This window comes from Charadrius vociferus, unplaced genomic scaffold (assembly GCF_000708025.1).
Source record: "Charadrius vociferus isolate BGI_N301 unplaced genomic scaffold, ASM70802v2 scaffold459, whole genome shotgun sequence".
Lineage (NCBI taxonomy): Eukaryota > Metazoa > Chordata > Aves > Charadriiformes > Charadriidae > Charadrius > Charadrius vociferus.
In genome coordinates, this window is record NW_009650249.1 from 164,319 (window position 1) to 189,228 (window position 24,910).

Genomic DNA, 24,910 nt, shown 5'->3' on the forward strand with positions numbered 1-24,910 from the left:
TGCTCAGAATTGAGAGGACTTCAGATGGCTCCTTTTATTAGTGGAGCTCTGTCAGCATTTTTGTACAGAATGGGATATTGCAGTTTGTTTATGTTTCAGGTTTGTTAGGTTCACTTGTCTGGTAAAGAAATATATCCCTAGTAGAATTCGAAAAAGCTGGTAAAAAGATGGGTTGTTACAGAATTTTCCTGCGAGTGAATTTGCATGCAGCTTTTATGGTTTGCTGCAACTTCGTGGTGGTTTGCAGCTGTGCGATTACCTTAATCATAAGGTTTCTGGGAGGCATTAAAAAGTTGCGTAAGAATTAAACAGAGTGGCCATGATGAAAGAAGGCAGTAAAAGAGCGAGGAGTTACTGCTTGTGAATGTAGGCCATTCCACCCTTCTCAAAAAAGGGTGGAGGGAAGCCACAAAGAAAGAGTAATTAAAGAAGAAAATAATACTGAAATGAATGCAGATGCACTGTCAAGTTTTGCAAAATAGTAAGTTATTGTGTTTATAAAAATAAAAATGAGAATTCAGTACTCCAGTAACAGGTTCACTTAATACTGGCAAGTCACATTACAGTTCTGTGTAAAGATCTCTAGATTTCTGCAGTCGGTTTCAGACAAGACGTTCTGCTCTAAATAAATAGAAGCATTTAATGTCCTGTACAGCTTTTTGGGCAGTATTCAAAACTGCAGTATAGCATGGAAAACAGCTTGTGGTTTCCAGAAGACTTTAACCTCAGCGGTCTTCAAGAAGATGAATTCTTCAGTGGGGCAGCTGGGAGTGCAGAAAGGGATGTGTTTAGTGTGACTTCGCACAGTTGCTGCTGTGACACATTTGCTTGTGAATATGTTTTCAAAGTACATATGCGCTGCCAAACATACAGAATAATTTTAAACCATTACAATTTTTTAGGTGATACAGTGCTTGTTCACAGAGTACACAGCTACCTGGAGCGCCATGGTTTAATCAACTTTGGTATCTACAAACGAGTGAAGCCCCTTCCAAGTAAGAAATTTGAAAATTGTTTCTAATTGGAGTTTTGTTCTATTGTTTGGTGATTTGTTAGGACAAATTTCTGAGTGCTTCTTTTAGGATTGCGATGCTAAGAAAATAAAAAAAGGCTGGAAAGCCATCTGGCTATATATGTTCATGTTTTTTATTTTGGCATGGAGAAGCCATGTATTTAAGCAAATCACTTTGGAAGGGAAAATGTTTGCAAATCTTCTGCATATAATTCTGTGGCTGTCACTGTTTAATGAGTTATCCTTGTTCTTCATCTGAGTAACAAGACAGAAACAATATTGTACTTATATCTTATGTGCTTATATCATGCTTGAATTTTACAACTGCTGAACTTGTCTGTCCTTTCTAGGTTTTATTCCTCTGGGGCAGAAAGAAATAAAACTATGGTACTTTGTCCCACTGTAATTAATAAGAATCAGTTTCTTCCAACAATCATCCTTCAGAAGTATTTTTCCTCCTGTTTTCTTCCTTGTCACAGATGCACTATTGGTGTATTTTTCTTGTACCTGTCTCATTAAGAAAAATTGTGAAGTGTTTTGCTGTTACCATTATTATGTACATAACTACTTCAATTTTCTTTTTGTGGCTGTTTGTTTTGTGAAAGAGTTTGTTCTGTCAGAACCTACCGATGAGAAGGAAGCTTCTTTTTGTTCCTGGTGTCTCTTTTATGCAACTTTGACATGACTACTTCCAATGTAGTAATGCAGATATAGAGCCTGTACCCTATTTTCCCCTTTGTTTAGCCAAGAAGACAGGAAAGGTGATCATTATCGGTTCTGGAGTCTCTGGGTTGGCAGCAGCTCGCCAGTTGCAGAGCTTTGGGATGGATGTCACGGTTCTGGAAGCCAGGGTATGAATTTCTGTGCTATTTTACTTCTATATGGAAACTTAACCTGTAACCACGTTCAGTACCAGCATAAGGCTAAGTATCCCAGCAGCATGCCTGAGATAGGTAAGCTTGTGTGTAGTTACAGGCAGGCAGGGCGTATTGCTGAGTACTAAACCTGCATCACTAGAAAACAAGTTCTCACTGGCAGTTGGCTAATGCTTTCTCAGGCGTGGACTGCCAAGTCAGGGGCTAGTGTCATAATGCTTAAAATAGTAACAGGCTGGAATCTTCTTTCTTTTGTGCTTAGAAACTGATTTTTCACTGGACAGCAGAATGCAAGTCTGTATTTCAAGAACTTGCCCATTAAATAGAATCCTTATTTGGAATTGCCATACAACATCAGGCAGGATTTTTATCTTGCACCTTTTAAGTCTACATTAATTCTTTCCTTGGTTATTACTGTGTCCCTAAGATAGGCTTTAAAGTTATATAGAGTTACATTTTGTGGTGCACGAACTAGCTGATTGTTCTTTCAGTAATAAGGTATTCTTTTATATCCAGTCCTAAGTGGAATCTCCTTTTTTTTTAAACTTGAAGGATTTTTTTCTAAATCTAATCAACTGAGAACACTTGATACTCATGTAAAGTAAATAAATCTATTGGTCAATTAAATTTGATCTTATGTTTTACTTCCTGACTTCATTTTGTTAGTGTATTTGCTTCTGACACTTTTCTAGCACACATTAAAATAATCTGCTTAAGTTTTTTAATAGAGTAATGTTTCAGGGTTTTAATTTCGCTAGCTGCTGCTCTTGTTGTTGAGTGCAAGAGCTGCTGGTCTGTGCTTCACAGGTCCCATACCACTAGAGCAAAGGAGAGTGCAACAATCTCATTGTTTAGGAGTCTCTTGCTCACCTGAATGTATTGAGGGTTTTTTGCCTTTTTTTTTTGTTTTGGTTTTGTTATTTGTTTTTGCCTTTTTTTTTTTTCTTTTTGAAGCTGGAAGAAAGGTCTGTGCTGTAACCTGGGTTTTGTTCTATGCATCTTTGTTACAACTAGTATGTAGATCTTGCAAGAGGCTGTTCTGAAATAATGCACAATATTTTTCAGTCGTTTTTCTCTAGTCTGCTGTATCTCTTCTTGAGTAGTCTGCATTTTTTTTATTTTTTAAGGCTGTGTGGTGGTTTCTCACGTGATTTCAGTGATTCAGGGAGTAGTTTCTTTGTGCCACGTGTTTTCTGTAACTTTTAGACTATCAGTTTACATGCTTCTGAATTGCTGATTTAATTACTAAAAATTGGACTTCACGTTTTTATATGAATTGGTACCTGTTCGGGATCTTTGCCCAGTTGTAAATGATATTTCTCTGTGTCATTCTGCTACCTAGACTGAGAATAGGGGAAGGTCGGATTTCCCCCCCCCCCCCTTATTAAGTTTAAAGTGGTAGGAAAATAAGTGTCATCCTTAAGTCTGTAGTATGTGTCAAGAATCAAAAAATTTTTTTCCTGCTTCTAAAATGTGCTGTTGATTTGAAGTTATCTTCTTGATTGATAGCTGGCTCTTCTGCAGAGAGTACATAGGAATAATTGGCTTATGGTTTTTCTAACCCTAAAATTTAGTTTTCTCAAGCAGAGCTAAATAATTTCCTATATAGCTATTGGATTTTGTGGTAGGAAGTGGGAGGAGGAGATATAGTATGTAACTTAATCTATCCATGGACAATGAAGGATTGCTTTTGGAATCAGTAGATCCTACTGTAGATGTATTTAAATATGTCCAAACCAGGTTAGGCATCTTTTTTCTTTTTCTTTTTTTTAATTGCAACTTAAACGTTTTATTCTTTAACTTAAGCAGATTAACTGAGATCAAGCGTTCATTTGCAGAGGTTCTTGGAAAAGTGTACGTTCTATTTATTGAACCTTTGGATAAAAGAATAGCTACACCATGTTTCTGTAGAAGTTTCATTGATTATACTTAAGTGAGGTGTATTGCTGAATGTTACCAGAGGTTTAATATGTTGTTCTTTTAAAAGGACCGAGTTGGAGGAAGAGTTGCTACCTTTCGCAAAGGGAACTATGTTGCCGATCTAGGAGCAATGGTGGTAACAGGACTTGGTGAGTTTTACAAAATAAAAAGAAACAGGAAGGAACATTGTGGGACAAGATGTTACAAATATGAAACCTAATGCTATTTCTTTTCATGGCCAACATAATTGAGTATTTTTAGCTATTAAAAAGTAGACGTTCTAGTTCTACTTCTTTGGCAGTTAGCATTTTTCATCAGTGAATCTTCAAAACAGATGGCAGCCTGTACTAAGAGCTGGGATTTTTGTTGGTACCATACCTGTCGTTGGTCACTGAAGTCATACCGGTGCTTGTCACATCATCAAACTGTTGTAGATCCCTTCTTCTACAGTTTGCTCGTGCTTGGTGGAATTCTCTGCTCTTCCCTCGGCATGCTGTCTGTTGCTTTGCCCAATTCCTTTAAGGTGGTGTCTGCACTGGGTTCACTGCACTTGCTGACCAATTCTTTCTAAAGCTGCTTTACCCAGCTGCCAGTGGCCTCTGAGCTCAGGTCTGTGGACTGAATTTCTTAGTAACTCTCTTAGTTGTTCCCTTGGATCTTTCAAAGTATGAGCTGAAATTGAACATGGAGAAGTAGGAATGTAGCAAGGGGATGAGTCAAGTAGCTAAGAACAAAATAAATAAGAGCAAATAAATAACAAAATTGTAAGATGGGAGAGACCCCAAAGAGATGGAATATGTTTCTTCATTTGCATGAGGAAAAAAGGGAGGAGGGAGAATGAAGAGTGGATCCATTCCCAAGAGAAAGCCCTTCTTAAAGTCAGGATTTAAACCCTGAAAGTCTTTTCTCTAAGTGATTTCAAAATTAGTTGTGAAAATAATGGCAAACAAGCCATATTTCTTCTTATTTAATGCTGGTTTATGGGATGACATTAGTTATTGATACTGGTTACTCTGCTAAGAAGATGGGTAGGTGTTTAGTGTGGAGTGCCCTTCAGTAATGCAGTGAAATGATAAAATATGATAAAACCTAACTAAGTTTTACTGACTGCCAAAACTTGGTGTCTGTCTTATGGTTTGTCTTTATTAAATTGCATACAGAAACTGTTTCCAGACAAAGAGTATTGAAGTTGCACAGTCCTGGTGAAACAGATTCAAGGTTGCCTAGTGAAGACTGTAATATTTTTATATTTAATTCGCACATCATGGGTGTTTCCTGTCCAAAAGATTCTACCCTTAGCATTGAATAAGGCAGCATATGCTATGGAGAAAGAAAGGTTCCTGTAGCGAAGAAGATGGTTTGAAGGGCATCCTTCATATTTCTGAATCTGGAAGAGATGTGAGGAGGGAAGACTACTGAAAGGGTTGAGCTTATGGTTCAGGAAGGTGAAAGACTGAAGTTATGAGGTCCCTTCTGGTTTTGTGAGTAAACTGTGGAAGAACTAAAATTCGTAGTACGTTGTTGAACTTGAAACATGAACTTACTTAGACATATTTCAAGACTCTGTTCTGCTTGTTCTGTCACCTCTCTAAAGACAAGCAGGTATTAGGGTGGCTGGACTTCCCCCTCTGTTTTGAACTAAGGCTCTGGGTTTGGTTGGATTGCAGAATTCGAGAACATTGGGAAGCTAGATCTGAAATTTTCCCAAAGTTAATTTTGTGGAGGAAGCCCATGTCGCCTCTCCTGTATGCCATTTCCCCTTTGTGTCCATTCTTTTCCTTTCCTCTGCTGTACTTAAAGAAGCTTCTATGTTTAGTGATTCTGGAAAGTCAATGCTTTCTGCCTTTCTCATGTTTCTACGTGGAATCTCCCAGGTTGTTTTCTAATCTGTTTAGTTACACATATTCCAGGAACAGTTGGTATGTGTGGTTCATCTTCATAGATTGTATTCACTGGTGTTACTTGTTGGAGTTCTACTGAGATTTTAGGGACTAAATTCTTTGGGTTCCAGCTCTGTGTCACCACGCGTTCAAAATCTAAAGTTACTGTGCAGCTGTGGGAGCTTTCTTTGTACTTTCAAACTCTCTGCTCACAAACATTTTGAAGATACGTTTATAGCTATAAAGTCTCGATCGTACTAAGGTTGCTGCCACCCTAGGACTCTGCTTTTATAATCAGCCCTTTTTATATACTGTCCTTTAAGTTCTGGTGGGCAGATTTTTTTCCATGACTTTGTTGCAAGAATTGCTGTGAAGAGTAGACCTCTGGCAGTGTTATACTACTTCACTGGAACACACTTTGCACTGGAGTTGGTGTGTTTAGTAGCTGAAGTAGCTTTAACTGTGGAATTTTTATTCAATTGCAGACAAACTTTGCAGGAGTACTTTGTTAACTATACTAAATGTTTTCCAGGAGGAAATCCCATGGCTGTGGTGAGCAAACAAGTGAATATGGAATTGGCTAAGATCAAACAAAAATGCCCACTTTATGAAGCAAATGGACAAGCTGTAAGTCTGATACTGTTTTCATGAACCTTTTGAATAGAAATAGTATCTCAAGGGTATTTGTTACCAGGTTATTGGTCTAGCATAAGATAGCTTCCATGAAGAGGAAGAGGGAGTAATGAAAGTGCATGTCCATTTTTAGGCAGTGTAGTAATATTCTAGCATATCTGCACCTGTTCCTCTAAAACTTATTCTTTCCACACGAGTTTTTAACTTTGAATTTCAGAGGTTTTGTGGAAGCTAAGTTCCTCCTCTTCCCAAATTCATTACTGTTTTTCCTTAGACAGTTGTCTGTCTAATTCCTCTTTGAAATACTTGTCTGCTGTGCTGGCAGTCTAGCTTTTGCTGTTGTCGCTGCTACTCACTTTCCCTGAATAATAAGCTTATTCTGGCTGTTCTACTTAAATGTTGCTTTTTAAAGAATTGACTAAGCAATGACAGCTGGTTGAATGCATGCAACAGTTCAACAGTAATATTCTAGATCTGGGATTTACAAACTTAATTAGCTTGATTTCTTTCTGCTGTAATGTCAAGGAATTCTGTTAGAGGTAGATATGATGGATCCTAGTTTAGTGCTGAATCTCACACAGGTATTGACTGGAAGTGTTCCTACCTCCTGAATCTTAAAACATGGTACTCAGAGTAACTTCTGAAAATAGAAAGATGAAGATACTGGGCTAAAGGCCTAGATACTGCTAGAGGTGTGAAAAAGTGATCCTTGGCACAAACCTGTTGTAACCTGGCACCTGCAGCTTTTCTTATCACACATGAGTGGATAGGGTGTTATAATATACTCAGGGAAAGCTACCAAGGCATTGCAGAGAGGTCTAGCAGTCAGTCTGCTCTCATGTCCTGCGCGTCCTGCATGTAACGTACTTCTGCACTGCTGTGGTTCACCTCTCCTGACTGTTTTCCATGTCTGCCCAAGTAATGCTTCAATGTCTTGCGGTGAGGCAGATGTATCCCTGTGCACTTTGAAGAGACTCCCTCTGTTAACACCACCCAACAAGACACACAGTTCAGCTACTTTGAACTTTAGACTATGCTTTTATTGTCTCAGGAAAGCACTGTGACACCTTCAGCTTGACCGTGCAGCTTTCCTTTCTGTGACCCACTCTTTCCTGTTCACAGTATGCAGCAGCTAGATCACTTATATCGAGCTAAGCCCCTCAGGCATATGCAGCTCCTGTGGTGCAGGAATTTCTCTTGCTCATCAGATTGGCACTTACAGAAGAAGCCAGTGGGAGTGGAGTGTTTGTCTGAAAAGGAATGTTCCTTCCAATCACTCTGTAGTGTTTCCTGTACCCCATTCAAATGCTGTTTATCCTGAGAGACCCCAGTTGGGATGGAAACTGGCAGTGTGGCTGCATGCTGCCAAGCAGCAGGGTAGGGAGGAGTCCCTAAGCACAGAAAAGGTTCTTCGTGCTCCTTTGTCTACTCTCACAGGACATCTAACATCACCTCCTTGTGTTCTAAGGTGGTTGCTGCAGCAAGGAATTGCTGCTGTTTAGGTGTGTGCATTTATTAGTGTAAACAGAAAGGTTATAATACTAGTCATATTTTAAAAAGGCACGTCACAAAATTTGTCAGCTTATCTGTTGCAAACAAAGCTTGATGTGTGTAAGTGGATATATTTTTCAGACCAAATTTTATCACTTCCTTGTGTTGAATGTTGTTGTGGTGATTACATAATGAACCAGAATGCTATTCCTTGGTTTAAAAATAAATGAATGTATATGATTGCCTCTTTGTGCTGCTTGTTTCCTAACATGTCTGTCGTGGATAGCTTCTGGAGCATTTGACTCCAATTTGAAGCCATTTTAACTATGACAGATAATTAGGAAGAGAAGTTGTAGTGTGAGTAATGATGACCAATATTTTAATCTACCACCCAGATACCACAAATGCCAATGTAATCTTGATTATGTGACATTCAGTATCTGTGCATCTATCTGTGACCATATCTCTGTATCACCTGTAGCTCATGACCACCTAAACTGTTAAAGGTTGTTCCTTCATATGATTAAAGAGTAAGTAAATGAAAAGGGAAGCTCTAGAAATAAAGTTTGAATCCACTTGCTCAGATGCAGTGCGGATATATCTTGAAAGCTGTGTGTTTTGACATGTAGTCCTCGTTTTGTCTTTCTCTTGTTTTTCCTTAAGAAACTCCATGATGCTGCTTACACCAAGGCAGTTATTTTACTAATCTTTCTTTTCCTTTTTGAATATTGCTGCACTTTTTCCTTTGATTATTAGTACTGCTAAAAATTAAATGCTGATTATCTATTTCTGCAGTGTTTTCACATCCTTAGTACTTTGATTTTCACTGTATAAAGCTTATCCTGAAATAGCTGTCAGGCTACTTCTGTTGTATTTCTTTCTGCTGCAATTGTTGGAAGGATGCTGTCAAGGTACTACTTTATAAACGATGAAAAATAAGTTTAGATTAAGCTGAAATAACTTTCTACAGGATATGCTTCTCCCAAAGGTGCATTTATATTGGGTTAATAATGAGTATTGGGCAAGTAACTTATAAGCACCTTTTTTGGGAGCAAAATTTTTTCTCACCCTTCCAATAGAGTGATCTAACTAACTTGATAGGGTCCGTTTATCTTTTCCCTTAAACTTGTCCCTGAGCCCAAGTCGTTGCTCCACTCCTCCTCAAAACCTTCTAACTTTGTGTCCACCAATAATAGCCAAGAGCACAGCCTGTCTTGTCTCAAATAAAAGAGCACTAATATTCGACCTGTCCCTCTGGCATTTTGGCAAACTTCATGGTGCTTGAGAGGAGGCAAGTTGTGGCTTTTAAATAAGTTAATTCCTCAGCCTTACTAGGAAGTATCAAAGATCTCCTTGGAAAACAATATACATCAGATAATAATTCAGACATCTAAGGCAGGGAGTGCGTCTAGAAGGCTAGGGACAAGCAATAATCAGATGTCCTTCATACCTTGGCTACTGTCTTGACAGCTTTCCGCATCTACACAAGTATCTTTTCAATGGTAAACTGCTCCTGCCAGTCTGTCTATGTCTTTTTTTTTCCACTATCTGCGTTTTACTGAAGGGCAAAGTACATAAGAGTTATATACTGAGTGTTACATCCTCATCATTAAGCTCTGCACTGAAGGTGTAAATCTCTCTTGCTGCTCACAACTGTATAATGACCCAAGATTGAGCAGTTTTATACCTTCAATTACCACCCCTCTAAATTGTGGTTATTATTTTAGTCTTTGCCACGGTGTTACCTAATTAGACTTCTTTCCAAAAAAGTGAATATGGAGTGAAATTCTCTGCATATGGGATGGGCTCTTTATGATTGCAAGTTTCAGATACTTTATTTGTGGTGAATTGGTTTCCTTCAAAAAATTTACCAGTTTAGTTCTAAATAGTCTTTGGGAAGTTCTACTGGCTGCACAGCTACCTAAGCTTCTGAATGAAGCATCGATGTCAGCTGTGAAAGGGTAGGCAATGCAAGTATCAAAATGTCATTTCTCTTCCTTTCTTCATCCTACTTTCCCATTGCTGGGAAGCGTGCATTTTGTAATGCCATCTTCAATTTGTTGTCCACCAGGATCCTTGCGTCCTTTTCTTCAGAGCTGATACCCAACAGCCAGTTGTCAGCCTGTCCTGATATATGGGGGTGCTCCATCGCAGTTTCAAGGCTTTGCCTTTGAATTTCATGAGGTTTTTGTCAGTCCGTTTCCCCAACTTGTTGAGATTACACTGAGAGGAGAAGAGACTGGGGAGGCCTGAGAGCAGACCTCGCCCGTAAAGTCTGAGGCAAAGAGGAATTCAGTGCTTTAGCCTTTTCCATATCCATTGCCACTAGGATCAGCAGCAGGTCTGCAATCTGCGTTGTCCTTACTTTTTCACTACTTCTGTGTATGTAGAGAGCCCTCCTCCTTGCCCTCTTATGTCCAGCATCTCAGGTTCAACTCTGGCTGACTTCTGTTTTTTCCAATGCCATCTCTACATGTGAAGCAATGGTGCTTCATTCAATATTAGATGCTTAAGCTGGTACTCGGAAGATGAAGCTTAAGTGATAAAAGTGATCATCATCAGTCTCTTATGACCTGTACATATGTTATGCTGTGTACCCAGAGGTGAAGTATGACTATTAATTGTGAACCTCAGTGTTTCAGTCTGGGAAAATGCCAGACAAGAAAGATCTACAAAGCTGGAAGGTAACTATTGGCACAAGAATAAGTGGCCGGCTCCAAAGTGGAAGAGGAATCCTAATTAGACCAATGAGATATTGATACAACTTCCCAGTCAACACGGGGTATACTTTGAGTTAGGAGTGAATAAACAATTGGAAAAGAGCCATCTGATAGAGTTATAGGAATACGCTTAACACTGTTAACGGCATCTATCAAGCTAATTTTGTTCTGATGGCAATTATCCAAGAGCTTTTGCCGTCTTTCCAAAGTGTATATGTTTTTTTTTTTCTTATCCTCATGCTGATCTTTCACTTATCAGTGTTTTCCCTCTGTCCTTTGTTTAACTTAGACTGGGTTTAACAGATGCTAATACCATGGGATGCTTGCTCTTTTTGGCCAGCAACCATCATCACCTAACAGGTATTTCTACACTGGCAGCAGCACGCGCTATTTAAATGAGTATCTTCAGTATAGTCAAATCCCACCATTCTGGAAGCGTCCTGCAGTGCTTCGTCCATCATCCTGGAAAAGCTGGATTGGTAGTTCTTAGTCATGCTGCCCACTCCAAAAGATAAGTTACTGTCTGTCTACTTCACTGAGCTATGCCAAGCCTTCTAAAGCTTTGTGATTGCATAAAGCCATCCCACCATCAGAGTGTTCTTTTGTCTCATTGACAAGCTTCTGAAGCTTTGATGAACACACTTTCCAGTAAAGAGATCTTCATGTGCCCAAAAATTGGTTTGTTTTCCTCAAGCAAGAGAGGGCAGTTTTCATTGTGATTTGCCAGCTCTTGTAGCTCTTTGGCCAGACGTCGTGGCAAAGTGACTTTGTGTTGTACAGACCTTGGTGTCTGACCATTTGAGAGAACTAAGGGTATTAAATTTTTTTTACAAGGGCTATTCAGAGCTACTGTTTGGTTGCGCGCTTGCAGTGTTGCTCTAGGGCATGTGATACCTTTTTTTTGAGCAGTGGTCTAAGAATTTATTTGCATCCTGCCTTTCTTATTCCTCTGATTTGGGGAATGGTAGCATTTTGAGTTTGTTATAAGGTGATGTGAATTTAGACTGCACTAGAGAAGGTAATCTCTGTCATCGTTCTGGTTTCTTTTAAAATTTTCTCTACTACTCGAGTGTCTTGTCTCTGAGCTTTGGTGACCTATATTTTTTCTTTCTTATTTATGAATAGGTTATTAAGAAGAAAGTTTGTTCTTTTGAATCCTAGGTTCCAAAAGAGAAAGATGAAATGGTGGAACAAGAATTTAATCGTCTGCTGGAAGCCACCTCCTATCTCAGTCATCAGCTGGATTTTAATGTTCTCAATAATAAGCCTGTCTCCCTTGGTCAGGCTCTGGAGGTTGTCATACAGTAAGTGACTTCTCTCTTCGTGGTAGACTTTCCTATTTTGTGGATGATTTTCCAAAAGATACTTGAAACAATTGTGATGCTCGTAGGGTAAGCATTTCCCACTTAATACAGCTGTTTGGTCTCTGCTGCATTCTCATTTGTGTATGTGTTTCTTATTTATTGAAGAAAAATGTACCAAAGTTGGTTAAAGGAGCAAACATATTTTCTTGAAAGCTTCCTGAAAATCACTGCTACAGTAACTGATAGTAAATAATTGACTTAGTATGAATTGGTGTACATACAGCCCACTTATGCTACTTGAAAGCTAATGGCATTTACACCTTTTAATAATAGTAGGTAACTTCACTCATGTTTAGCTAGTCAAGTATCCCTTATTTACGGAAACTTGTATTAATTTTCTAATTGCCATGAGTATTTACTAAAATATCCCATGGCGTGCTTTTGTCGTGTTACACTAATTAGATTGTGATAATGTTTTCTCAGTAATGTGATGATTTTATACTGGACTGAGTCTCACCTTTTCCAGGTTACAGGAGAAGCATGTGAAGGATGAGCAGATTGAACACTGGAAGAAAATTGTGAAAACACAGGAGGAATTGAAAGATCTTCTTAACAAGGTCAGACGATGACATTTAGAACAAGAGGATAGCACTGTCTTCCTCAGGAAGTGGCAAAATGTACAAAAGCTTCCATGGAAAAATATTAGAAAGTTGCCTTTAAAGCTGTTCTTAAACGTAATATCTGCCTAGAAGCACTGTTAGGACAAAGGAGTCTCCATTTTTGAGGAGAAGCACATAAGTGATTAGGTAGAAGATGGTAAAACACAAATACAGGAAAAGAAAGGGAGAGGACAGACATAATAAACAGTGTGTCATAGCTTCCTTTAGAGATGTTGATAACGATTGAGCCTTTTGGGGAGTTATTTTAAAATGTTTACTTTCTTTACTGCAAATCTGATTTGTAGTGTAGAAACAGTGCTTTAGGCCTACTTAAATGTTTTTGGTTGTGGTACTTCTCCATGGAAGTTTCTCAAATTAAAAATGACTGAGGAAAGCTCTCTTATTCTAAGTTAGCTGCAACATATTTTGTAAGAAATCAATAATGTTAGGTTTAAGCCATGTTGTTTTGGAGTTGGTGGTGTTTATTGTGGTTTCTTGGAAGGTAGAATTGCATGTAAGCAACATCTGCCAAAACTAGGAAATCTCTTTGGTTTGAGGTGAATATCCACTTCACACAGTAACTTGCATGAAATCTCCCTTTCTTCGTCTTTTTTTTTTTTCTCTTCTTTCTCCCTATTCCTACTCCACCTGAAAAAGATGGTGAATTTAAAAGAGAAGATTAAAGAACTTCATCAACAGTACAAGGAAGCGTCAGAAGTGAAGCCACCTCGGGATATTACAGCAGAGTTCCTTGTGAAAAGCAAACACAGAGATCTGACTGCACTTTGCAAGGTAGAGGATGACATACATACAGCACTTAAGTCAGTGGTTTCTGAGGACTTCAGCAGCCAAATAAAATTAGCCAATGTAAATGTTCCCACATCTCGCACTCCAATCTAGCGCTCTCAAGAGAATGTGAATGGTGCTAACTCTTAGTTGTAATACTGATAAAAGGGCTGCATTAAGTACCTTTAGGTACCCATCTTTTGTGGCTCATGATGGAGAGCAATAACATGTTGAAGGCTCAATTTTAGGTAACAGTCTGTGCTGGCTTATGTCAGACAGCATTTAATGTTTTGAAGGCTAAATTTTAAGCCAGACTTAGTCTTTAGTACTGCTAGGTCTCACAACAGTCTGGAAATAAAATCTGTACTTGGAGATATTCTTTCTCTAAGGTAAAAAAGGTGGTTTCTTAAATAAGACTTCTTTCTATCCAAAGATTATAATTTACAGAGTTCTGTCTTGACAAGCAGAGTTAGTCCTCCCCTCTGTGTGTATCTTGATGTAGAAATATTCCTTAAAAAGGAAATCTTAAAAGCTGTTCTTTCTATGATAGTGAAATACACTTTGCTAACCCAGGTCAGATAAAACCAAGGATTGTTTTCAGGTGCTTGTTCAACAGGAGATACGTGCCTTTATTTGGAAGCTCAATGTGTTTGTGTATACATAAGTAGAGTAACTCTTCTATATTGTCACCAGTGAACATCTTTGTGGTCTTGTCACTATTATTGGACACTCCAGATTATTCTGCCTTGAAGGAAAAGGATTGTTACCTTTATACCTAGTTCTGTAGTTTTCTAAAATAAGAAAAAAAAACATCTGAAAGAAGCTTGAATTAGATCATATCTTTGCCTTTTGCATGGCTGCTTCTGTTTTGGAAATCTCTATGTTTGATATTAACTATAATCTTCTAAGAGAGAAAAAAGAATAGAAGTAACATTTTGTGCAATGTGAAAAAGCTCTCAGTACCATAGGAACCCTTGAAATACGTGGACCTTCATATTCTTCAGATCTGAATGTTTAAATTCCTGAAATAATAGCATGCTAATCTTTTCTGCAGTGTGGCACAGACTTCTGTATATTTGAACAGCAGCAGGGCAAAATATGCTGGATTAAACATTAAAAAATAAAGAACTTGATTTAGATTCCACTAAAACAATGAATCTTCCACTGGAGATTAGGTCCAGTCTGATGCTACATGTCTTTAAGTCCTTTTACATGTAAACTGGTTTTAATGTTAGCTTTTAAACTTTTTAGGAGTATGATGAATTGGCAGAAACACAAGGAAAGCTGGAAGAGAAGTTACAAGAGCTTGAAGCCAATCCACCAAGGTAAAGATACAAACTATAAAAATAAATACTCAGGAAAGCGAGGTTTTTACTACTTTTCACTGAGTTTCAAAAATGCTATGGTATGCTTTCTTTTAATTATGGTGATTCAAGGGGTTAGGAAGGTACAAACATGAAGTTTGAGCTCCCTCTGCTTTAGAACTCATCTTTAAAACACAGCTTGTTTTAGAAGTGACTCGGACAAAAAAGGCGGCTCTTAGCTAGGGTGCATGTCAGTTGACATCCTTACTGTAACGAGTGCCTGATCTTGGGAAGCCTTTGAGATTTGAAATTCCTGTCAATAGTGATAACATACCAATCCTGCTTATTTTGGCAGAATATTATTTTGTGCTCTGTGTGATTATACTAGATTTTTAGTCATTTTCTTTATGCTTCCTACTTAAGCCATTATTTATGTAACTTTTTTAATTTCTAAAGTTAAGTTTCTAGCTTCATTTAGAATATTTTATATGAACGCTACTTTGAAAATGTGAATTTGTTGGGTTTTGGTAGTCAGATTTCATGAGAGAGGTCCAAATGTTTGAAACAGGATCTGCTTGTGGTTTTTTTAACGTTTTTATTTCTCCAAGGAGTGACTCAAGTAAAAAGATTGGGAATAAATTTTCAAAAGCAATGCACTGGCAACATCCTGTTCTAGCAAACTAAATGTCTTTGTATTATGTTTGTTTTCTTCTAGTGATGTTTATCTGTCATCAAGAGACAGGCAAATCCTCGACTGGCATTTTGCAAACCTAGAATTTGCTAATGCTACACCCCTATCTACACTTTCTCTGAAGCACTGGGACCAGGTAGTCAGTCAATGTCCATCAGTAATACACTGAAAACTTAAACTGTATTTATTTCGTTCTGATGGAAGCTCCGCTATATTAACAGTTTCTAAACACTTAAGTTGTATCTGCTTTTATGCAGATACTGAGCTCTTATGTGATTATTATTTGCTGGTGAAATTCCAGACAGCTTTTTGTTAGTGCCAAAACAATCTCTAATAAAACTGTCTACTGAAAATTCCTATACGTATTATTTGACTAATAAACAGAAAGGAATTTGACTTTATTCGACTGACTATTTGAAAAAGCTTTTGAAAAAATTTTGCCTTTGTGTAGAGTTGCTGATTATTTTCTATTGAGTTATGTGATTTCATTATAAATGTATGCTTTTTATGCATCTTCATTTTAGGACGATGACTTTGAATTCACAGGCAGTCACTTGACTGTGAGGAATGGATATTCCTGTGTGCCTGTAGCCTTGGCAGAAGGGTTGGATATTAAATTAAACACAGCTGTTCGACAGGTTCGCTATACAGCATCAGGTAAACAAAACCACCTCCTCTGGAAAACTGCTCTGAGGGAGTATAAACATAGAAATTAGATTTCAGTGCTTCTGGAAGCAGATGTGAAGACTGATCTTGTAAAAACCCTCCCATGATACATTTTGGGTTAGATAAGCAGCCACTTTTCTTACTGTGATCATTGTGTAAGAAGCTGTTAGAGATTAATAAATCTGTAATTTTTTTGCTTATTTCTGTGGCTGGTTTGATCCCATCTTTTTCAGTTGTATTTACTGATTCACACGTTCACATTAATTCGCCCATTTCTTTATATCATTGATTGAAGCGTTTGGAGTAAGAGGTCTTGCTACAGGGTCTGGTATTAGAAGTATAAAAGAATATAAGTATAAAAGAATATAATATGAACTCAAACAAATAGAAGGAATGTATCTTTTTGTTGTTCTTCAAAACATTGGGCTTTGGAAACTGTCGATTATGAGAGCAACTCAATGAGAGGCTCACTCTCTACTTGCTATTTATTTAGCCTAGATGAACCTTTAGACTTACTCCAGTATGGCCATTTTCACATGCTGTGTAAATTGCACTTTCTGGAATTGAGCTTGCCTATGAGTTAAGTAATAGTTAGTGTAAAGCTATCTCCATAAACATAATGTTTTCTGATACAGGTATGTTTTTATGGTAGTTTCTTTCTTTTTTAATCCAATGCTTTTGCCTCCTGGCCTATTAAGTGATTGTTTTTCTCTCCCCTTTCCAGGCTGTGAAGTGATAGCTGTAAATACCCGATCTACTAGCCAGACTTTTATTTACAAATGTGACGCTGTGCTGTGTACTCTTCCCTTGGGGGTACTGAAACAGCAGCCTCCTGCAGTACAGTTTGTGCCGCCTCTTCCTGAGTGGAAAACTTCTGCAGTGCAGCGTATGGGATTTGGCAACCTTAACAAGGTGACTCAGTCATTGAGGGAACTGCAGCAGACCCGGGGTTGCAATAGGTAGAATCTGAAATGTGTATGGAAAATGTATGGTGGACGAGAGGAAGAACACTTTTTCCACTGCTGTTTTGCTAGATTTTGTGCTGAAAGTTATCTGAAGAACTGTAAGGACCTCTTCTGTTTCCCACACAGTTTTTAAATAGTTAAATTTCAGAAGCATGTTGACTCAGTATGTCTGCTGAAGCTTGACTCAATACATCTGCTGTAGCTTGTTAACCAGCAAATTTGTAAACTATGAGAGCATACTAACCTATGGAAAGCAGCATAGGTATACATATTTATGCATTGTGTATATGCAGTATTTATTCACCAGATTTTTATTTCTTGACCTTTCCAGTAGTAAACATCAATAAGTGTAATTGTCTTTATTTTAATTTTTCTGTGCTCTCTTTCTAAGCTCTTGATTCTTTCTGTTTCTAGGTTGTGTTGTGTTTTGATCGTGTCTTCTGGGATCCGAGTGTCAATTTGTTTGGTCATGTTGGTAGTACTACTGCAAGCAGAGGAGAACTTTTCCTGTTTTGGAACCTGTACAAAGGTATCTGTGGTGCATGTCTACTTTTGCCAGTGTCTTATTTGTGTGGTTTTGGATCTAGAAAAGAGCACTTTTTATGATGCTGTTAGTGCTCTCATATGGATGTGATAAGTAGATACTATTTGTAGGAAGGCAAATGGAAGCAGAGAACACCACTGACTTACAAACAGTTCTGTAATAAATTACGGCAGAACATGAACAAATATGGGTTTACTAATGCTGAATTCCAGGCTATGTCCGTTAAATTGCATTCCTACCTATCTACACTTGCGTTTTTATAGGCCACTTTATTGTCTTGCACCTCGGTGAAGTTGTCCTGTGACTTACTCAGTGTTATCTTGGTTGCTTCTATTAAGCAGCTAGGTAATTGCCACTGGTATTCTGAAAAACTTGATTTTTTTATTTTATTATTGTGCTTTATTAAGAAAAAACCCCAAAAGCCTAATAAGCCATGTTTATATAGTATTTCAGAAATACAGCAAATAATGTATGTTCTGTTTGCCAAAGAGCAGTGTTGTCTTAATTAAGTATCTCCATTGTCAGGAGGATGTATTTAGTTCTCCAAGAAAAGGGTGATAGGGGGTTTTGTCTCTGCAAGATTTCTGAGTTAAAAGCCAATTCTTAGTTCAGGAGTGTCTTTGAGTTCCTCTCTGGCCTTGTGGAACATTGAGTTCTTCCCCTCTTTCACTAGGCTTCTCATGCAAATGGGACTGACATCCAATTTAGTTGTGAGGTTTTTTTTTTTTAGTAGTTTTGAAAACCTCAGCTTCCCGGATGTTTTTCAAGTTGAACTGACAGTTTGAAGCCAGACCTCTTTCATGGGGCTGTCTGTCTAATCTGGGATGCTTTGATAACTGTAGGTGAGCGCCTTTCATCTGCAACCTCGAACTGTTTCTGGTACAGGTGACTTTGCTGCAAACTTAAGTGTCTAGGAACTAACAAGATAAATTACATTTATTTTTCAGAAGTAAGGGGTGCTATTGACTTGTGTGTTCTCTTGTGTGGCTGAGTTGCAGAACTCCATGCGTGTAGGTTATTGTGCTTCAATTTCTCAGGGGGCTGCAGCAAAGCCTTTACAGTGTATTGAACACTCAGATTTCAGTGGAGCAGACTAGAGCTTTGTGATAGCTCTGTTCTTCTCGCTAAGCATTACTATTCCAGCTTGATGAGCTGCAGCCCATCCAGATGGTTAAGATGCAGTGTGCCCTGGAGGAAAGGCAAGCTGTGGTCTCTCCTATTTGTTGAATGGATGACCTTGATTCCTGTTTTGAGCAGCAAAGCATCTATGACCATAGACGGGTCTCAGACTGACAGATAATTTTGCAACTCCTCTTTAGAAACAGCCTAAGTAGGCAAAAGGCAATTCTGCCTGTTTCCACAGCTGGACTTTGCCATTAGTAGTTTTGTTTTATCTGCAGCTGATGTCTGCCACGAGAGTTTATCAGAAGATATTTTCAGTAAGGATACTGTTTTTCTTCATTGCCATTTATCCTGCTGAAAGCAATGGTGTATATACAGTGAGCACTATTAAGTGAGTTGTTATTCTTGCAGATGACTGATTAAAGTACCAGTGGGTTTTCTTCCACTCTATCATGGGCAGGCCAGGTGTTTCTTTTAATTGGAGAAATTTGCTGCACAAGGAAGGTGCCTTTCTAGGGTATTTAATTCTTAAAATGTTTGATAATAACTAAATGGAGAAATGCAAGTAATGAGCCTTGGATAACAAGGCTGATCATGTATCTCCTTTTGTGGCTTTAAGGTGGCTCTATTACATACTTATCAAGTAGTGTTGGGGTTTTGGTTTAGATGGAAAGACCATCATATCACATACAAAGGTTTTTCTGCTAGGTGCAAAACCTTCCTTCTTGTGAAAGTAGGCAGAGCACATAGAAATAAAATAGAAATGCAGTAAAATCCTATGCTAAAGCACACGTCAGATAGCTGTAAAAGAAAAAATCAGTTATCATTTCTCATGGATAGTTAGGTGGCAGTTAACGTGATTACACTGTGAAATATTAAAGTAGACCAACTGTACTTGTGAAGCTGTTACGTATTTATGTCATGTTATGTATTTCTGTAGCCGTAGCATTTTGGGCAGAGACTATTTAAACTGAACAGATTGGAAAACAATTATTAATCCAGAAACAAAAAACCCCTAGAATTATTACAGCACATGCTGTATTAGCTCTGTGGAAGTTCTTTAAAGATGTTGTGTTGGCAGAGGCCAACTGGTCCCTGAGAAGTGTTTAAAGACTGGTAGGTGAATGGAGATGAAAAGACAGCATGTGGTTGTACTGCTGTTGGGTGACCTATTGTAGCTCAGACAGGAATCCTGCAGTGGTTTAAGTCTAGTTCAGGTAATGACTGCTAAGAAAAGCTGTAGCTTCAGGAATGCTATGCGTGTCCCACATCAGCTAGCCTGTGCTGTTGGTGCTTCTTGCTCTGCCATGCTGTTGGATCATTGTTGTAGTCACGTAGACACACTTCAAGACGGAGAGGCTCCATTAGCACAGGGCAGAGAAACTCCTGATAGTAACACTCAGTGTTTTGTGGAAGTCCAGTGACATTTCAGTCTCTGTTTTCTTGCCTGGCTTTTCTGTTTTTCCTAGAGATGTGCCATGAAAAAGATGAGGCCCTTTCTCTGTCATAGTTCTGTGGTTAGTCACTGATATCTGGCTAAACCACATTCTCTGCTTGCTGTTTGGTGTCAAGGCTCAGTAAACATCACTCTCTCAAGAAGAGAATTTTTTGTGGAGCAGTGACACATGCTCATCATGCAAGAAGCTTTTCTGAGCAGTGCTTTGGTATTTGCATAGCAAAATAGTCACTGGTCTGCTACGGCCTTCTGGCTTTCTGTTGCAGTTCTGAATTAATCCAGGTGACTGAACAGCAACGTTTTCAGGTCTGGAAAAATGCTTACAAAACAGGGTCTTGTGCCTAGAAAGGCAAGATTTCCATAAAAATATGTTGGGGTTGTCGGAATACAAGTTTCCATGAACAAATTCACTGGAAGCTGCATTTTGAATGTATAGGTGTTCCACCAAGAAAAAATACGTTGACCAAATAATTGCTGATAAGTTTGGGGATCTCATTGTGTCAAGGATGGCAAACTAGGAAGAACTTAGCAGCTGAAATAACAAAAGAACCACCTCCCAATGCCTATGGATGATAGGAAACCTTTTTCTTTTGTTCTTTCCTGCAATTATTTGAAAGGCTAGTCTTGATCTTTCAGAAAATGGAGTTTACTAGATGAGTAATCCTGTGTCTTTTTTCACTAATAAACTGCTTCTAGTCCCAGAGGTCCTGCGTATTGAAGTGTCTTAATTGTATCTTGAGTAGTATAATTATCTTTGTAGTAGTAACAGCATTACTAGTCTAACTTCTTCAGAATTTCAGAGACTTTTGGTGTTAACCAGAATATATTACTGGATCTTCCAGCCTGTATTTTGCAACTGGATGTCAGCTAGTTTTCTTTAAAGAGCAGTAACTTGATGGGAATCTGTACCAGGAGATCTCCATATATACCAGGATACAAGGAGTTCACTATTCATTTTGGAAATCTGTACAAAAGTTAAAGCCAAATTTTTAGCAAGGACTTTATTTCCCCTTTCAATATGCTTGACGTCTCTTTCTAGCTGTAATATTTCCTTTGCTAAATTTAGAAGTTCATAACTATCTCCAGGAGGAGAAAGATCAGCTGAGAGTTTTCATTAAGTAACCGTGCTTAGGTCTGAGTCACTTCTTGTAAATGCACGTTTCTTGCCATTGGGTTATTTTGTTAGCTCTTCAATACTTACTTAAGATTTTCCTTGAATTTGCGACTAACAAAAATGTATGCTTAGTCTTACCATAGGTGGTCAGAGGTAAAATGACCTCATCTATTTGTATATCCTATAATCACATTAACACTCTTCACCACAGCATTACATGGGCAGCTGAGTTATTTGATATTTGTCCATTTGACCTCTGAATTCTTCTCAGAACTGATGCTTTTCTGATACTGTTCTACTGTTCATAGTTTTCACTTCATTGAGATTATTTAATGTGAATGTGCATTGGTAATGAAGAAATCTAGATAATTTGTATAAGTGAAGTACTTATACAGGTAACTTAACTGCTATGCTGGTATTAATTGTACCTAAATTAGATTGTTTAGAAGGTATTGAGTTCCCTTACATGCAGCACAGATGACTGCTAAATCCCAGTGGAAACTCCTATTGTCAAGCAAATGATGCCTTCACTAAAGAAAACCTTTCCTCTCTTCTCCATGCTCTACTTCTTAATGTGTGTATTTAACTTCTAATACATCAGTTCTCTTGATAATTCTAAATAGTACCATAGCATATATTAATTCATCTTCCTTTTGGTAATTTGACTTGATGGTGGAAGATGTAGGACTACTTTTGTTGCGTTTGTTTAGTTTTTAACCTCATGACTTAGCTGCAAATCCATGTCTATTCAAGTCCAACTTCTCTGATGAAAATGTTCGATTTCAAAAATTCAGTTGTTTTTCTCTTCTTCCCCACCATCCCCCAGCACCAATTTTGTTGGCTTTGGTAGCAGGAGAAGCAGCAGGGATCATGGAAAATATCAGCGATGATGTCATTGTTGGACGGTGCCTTGCCATCCTCAAAGGCATATTTGGCAGCAGCGCTGTGCCACAGGTTAGTACAGACAGCATCTTTGGGTAACTTCTCTGCATTTCAGAATGTACTACAATTCTCGGTAGCTTGGCTGTAGTATTGAGCTGTTTGGTATCTCTACCACTTTTGGTTGTTCAGGGTTTTTTTGGGAGGCGGCATTGTTTTTAAGATTGGGTGGGGGTTTTGGGGTTGGTTTTGGTTGTGGGTTGGGGTGGTGGGGTTTTTGGTTTTGGGGTTTCTTTTGGGGTTGGTTGGTTTTGTTTTGTGGTGGTTTTGGGGGGGGGGAGAGGGGGGCAGGTTGAGAAGATTGTTTTCGACTGAGTAAGACTCTAGCTTTTCCAGAGTGACAAATACTTCAGTTAATTTTCTATGCTATACATTTCTGGGGTTACAGCAGAGCTATTGGCTATCCATGGCTAGTGACAGCACTGCTTAAGTACTTCCTGCCATGTTCTGCACCTTCTTCTAAAGTACAATGAAGCTCTTGACCAGTAAACTCCACAAAGAAACTGGGGTAGGAAGGGAATAAAGGCAATCTTTCACCTGGATCAGTTCCCTGTGCAGCTAGGCAATGGTTATTTAGGCACAATAAGTGTAAAAGGAATGGTTAGTGAATGAGGAGTTTAGAAGATACTTAAATGTTACTCAAAAAAAAGAAGCTTGTGTACTTAGGACATCAGTTTGAAAGGTTCAACCTACAGTGTGTGTGACTTATTTGAATATTTGGTCTGTTTTTCTAACAGGCAGTGTGGAAGCAGTTGTTACAAATGGCGGTTGTAAATAAATAGCTCTCCTCTACTGGGATTTCTATATAGTAAAGTAATAGAAAAAATATGTGGTAACTTTAATATACCATTCTTCTCTGAGCATTTGGCCAGCTGTAAATTGGGCTATTTACTTGCTTGGTATTTCATGTGAGAAATAGATTCACTTCGTTGTCTTTATTGTAGAGTAGTTGTAGGGTTCTCTTTGACTTTATCATCCCCAGTATTTTACTGCTTTCTGTATGATGGACAAATCCTCGCAGCTGACTGTATGCATGGATTTTTAGTTAATGAGTGGAACTCATATTTTGGAAATGCTCTGTCAGTTGAATTTTATGTCTTGGGCTGGAGAATGCAAGCGAAGGAAACCCCAGGCTTGCCTTTCTGATAAATCCACAGCTCCTTCTCTGAACTCTTGGAAGACAATTTTGCTTCCTAATGAGATCTCTCTCTGAGGGGAGCTTTGAGACTCTTCTGTCTACAGGTGCTGTAGAAATCATGTAGTGTGTAGAAATCACTCCAGAGTGAACAAAGAGCAAAATGTTTTATTGCGATTGTTCTCTAGTAGGGTTTTCAAGTGAAAAAACCCCACACACTAGCAAATTGCAGAATCTTGAGAAATACGGATTCTACTGTAGATAAACATCAAATGTAGAGAACTTATTTGAACTTTTAAAATATTTCAGTGCATTAAGTGATAATTTCCTGTTACAGAATGACTCCATATCTGGTCAGTCATTCAAAGGAAAAAGTTCTCAGTTGTGATAAGGGAGATCTCTAAGTGAGTCCCTATTTTAACATGTTCACAGTTCGGGTGCTTATGTACTACAAACGCTTGATAGTGTAGAGGTTTGCTGGAGACTGTCGTCTGGACAAACTGCACTCTGATCTGTTGTATTGGATAAACAACTATATATGAGGTGGAGCTTGCTGTGGAAGTGCAGTTCCTTGTATCTGTCCAAAACAGGGAAGTACAAAAGTTAAACAAAAGCAACGCTTCATTGGAACATGAGCTGTCCCCCTCATTCCTGTGCTGCTTCTTGTTACTGTCTTTTCTCTTTCTGGTTTGGTTTTCATTTCCTAAAGATAGATATAACCACTTTTTCCCCTTGTTGTTGTTCAACACATGGAAACTTTTTCAACCTTGCTGTGCAGCTAACCCCTGCAAGCTTCTTATCCTCTGTAGAGTAGGATTCCAGTTTTGTACCAGTTGTGTTGTAGTACATGTTTTATCCTCTAGCCATCCTTCTCCCTCTTCACAGGGAATCCTAATTACAGCATTTGCTTGTCAGAATGAAAATAAAAGTTGACTTATACCCGTATGTGGGTGTGTGGGCACATGAACACCACAGTTGCTGTTTGGACTGGTGCAGTCTTAGTGCTGGGGAACCAGTACTTTTGTATTCTGCTCTACAATGGTGTCTGGGCTAGCCATATCTTCAAAACTACCTCAATGGAGTAAAATTTCTATCTGGCTCTATTCCCGGACTGCAGTGCTTCATGTGATTACTGGGAAGAATTTTTAAATCTATGAAATGCCTGAAAGTTTTCCTTGTTAGACGTACATGCGATAACATACAGTGCCATCACAGTGGTCTCCATCCAACAAGGAGGGAAATGTGAAGTTAACTTTTTTCTCAAGAAGCAGTCAATATACGAGGGCTGGCTCATCACTCAGTTTCTTACCTTTGGGATAAAAAAGTGCTGAAAATTGTGGTGAGGAATTTTCTCAATTAAGTCATCAGACCATATTGGGAAATGCGGTCTCCAACCTCCAGTGATGTCTTGCACCTTGGAACATGGCCCCAGTCCTCTGTGGCCTTTCCACAGACTCAGCAGAAGGCATCAAATATAGTCCAGCTGAGGCCAGCCTCAGAGACATCATATCGGATCTGTTGGTGTTGGGGTCCAGGAGACTTCCCTTGCCATGGTGTGGTATGGTTCCTGCTGGACTGGTTGCTGGATAATGCCCTTGCTAGGTAGAGCTTCTTTTTCTTCCTTTGTGGGCAGGTCTGTTCAACTAGAAGGAATTCTGTGAAATATCTTAGTGCCCAAGGAGAGGAGATGGCAT

General features: G+C 38.6%; 1 protein-coding gene across 1 annotated transcript in view; it reads left to right on the forward strand.

Annotated features, from left to right (window-relative positions):
- The window catches only part of KDM1A (lysine (K)-specific demethylase 1A), a 37,472-nt gene that overhangs the window by 10,216 nt on the left and 2,346 nt on the right, over window positions 1-24,910 (forward strand). Inside the window, exons 5-17 of the mRNA XM_009892987.1 lie at window positions 903-995; window positions 1,757-1,863; window positions 3,875-3,956; window positions 6,220-6,314; window positions 11,693-11,835; window positions 12,362-12,452; window positions 13,152-13,286; window positions 14,532-14,605; window positions 15,300-15,411; window positions 15,800-15,932; window positions 16,666-16,853; window positions 17,321-17,435; window positions 21,969-22,096. Coding sequence (XP_009891289.1) covers window positions 903-995; window positions 1,757-1,863; window positions 3,875-3,956; window positions 6,220-6,314; window positions 11,693-11,835; window positions 12,362-12,452; window positions 13,152-13,286; window positions 14,532-14,605; window positions 15,300-15,411; window positions 15,800-15,932; window positions 16,666-16,853; window positions 17,321-17,435; window positions 21,969-22,096 — 1,496 coding nt within the window. The remainder of the gene's footprint in view (window positions 1-902; window positions 996-1,756; window positions 1,864-3,874; window positions 3,957-6,219; window positions 6,315-11,692; window positions 11,836-12,361; window positions 12,453-13,151; window positions 13,287-14,531; window positions 14,606-15,299; window positions 15,412-15,799; window positions 15,933-16,665; window positions 16,854-17,320; window positions 17,436-21,968; window positions 22,097-24,910) is intronic.